The sequence below is a fragment of the Octopus bimaculoides genome, chromosome 8 (genome assembly GCF_001194135.2).
Source record: "Octopus bimaculoides isolate UCB-OBI-ISO-001 chromosome 8, ASM119413v2, whole genome shotgun sequence".
NCBI classification, from domain to species: Eukaryota; Metazoa; Mollusca; class Cephalopoda; order Octopoda; family Octopodidae; genus Octopus; species Octopus bimaculoides.
Genome location: NC_068988.1, coordinates 85,834,273 through 85,835,556, shown reverse-complemented (window position 1 = coordinate 85,835,556; position 1,284 = coordinate 85,834,273). Strand labels below are relative to the sequence as shown.

Sequence of the window (1,284 nt, the reverse complement as noted above, 5' to 3'; positions counted from 1 at the left end):
ACACACACACATAGATAGATAGATAGATAGATAGATAGATAGATACATACATACATACATACATACATGTATATTTTCACACACAAATATATTGAAATTTTACAATAGAGGGTGCAGCTTTATAATGTAAGCATACCACATACTGAACTACCTGTGTTGCTTAAACACCAAGAGCTGCTGTTTATCGCCCGGGAAAAATTCTTCGAAAGACATATAGTGTTAAAAAGCAGAAGATTCTTCACAACTAGAAGTGAAATCATCTCAGATGCGAACAAGAGAGCGGTATAAAAGTATTTCACAGTGCCTGCAAATACTGAACACGTGACTCATTTCCAAAACGAAATTGAAATCTCTAGGCTGGAGTGTATAGAGAGTGTGTAAAATCTATTTGCTGATTTGCAAAGTCGATGCACAAATGGAATAAATTCAGATTATGCAACGGAAGCAGCCAGAGGAGCTGCTGCATATATTTCAGGCTAGAGACTCAAGGCAAAGTTGAACCACGATGGGACTGATATTCCGAACGTAAAGAACCCGGTGAAAAGGCTACAAGACAATTTATCCTCCGCTGTGGTGATTCTAATAAGAGGATATTACGATTTCTAAAAACGACACACGTTTAATGATTTGATGAGCGGTGGAGTTGTATAGTCTGTTCTATGGACCTCATTATTTGACTTCTTTTACTGGTTTCAAAAGCGTGAAAGAGAAAAATCAACCTCAGCGGAATTTGAACTCAGAACGTTTTGTTTGATTCTCCTCATTCTAATGATAAATAATAAAAGACAATGACTTTTTTGTTTGTTATACTTATGTTTTCTTTTCTGCTTTTTTTTTATTTGCCGTCAGGAACCAGCAAACATTATTACTGTGGACTGGAGCAGAGGAGCTGGATTCCCTTATGAACAAGCGGTGGCAAATGCTCGGGTTGTTGGTAAACAGATAACCAACCTGCTGCTTAAACTGAATCCTACTAAGTTAAGATTCTTCACAAAGTTACATTTGATTGGTCACAGCCTCGGAGCTCACATTGCAGCATTTGCAGCCAACGGATTGAATCATACCAGCCGTATAACAGGTAGAAACTTTTGTTATTTTCCTGATCTATCACACGCACATACAAGTACTCACATACGTGTACACGCATACACACACGCACACACACAGAGATGTGTGTGTGTGTGTGTGTGTATGTGTGTATGTTTGTGTATACATACATACACACACACACACACACACACACATATATATATATATATATATATATATATATATATATATATA

At 37.0% G+C, this 1,284-nt stretch overlaps 1 protein-coding gene across 1 annotated transcript in view; it reads left to right on the top strand.

Annotated features, from left to right (window-relative positions):
* Nucleotides 1–1,284, top strand: part of LOC106870659 (inactive pancreatic lipase-related protein 1) — a 98,974-nt gene that overhangs the window by 64,854 nt on the left and 32,836 nt on the right. Inside the window, exon 3 of the mRNA XM_052970243.1 lies at nucleotides 850–1,078. Within this exon, the coding sequence (XP_052826203.1) occupies nucleotides 850–1,078 (229 nt within the window). The remainder of the gene's footprint in view (nucleotides 1–849; nucleotides 1,079–1,284) is intronic.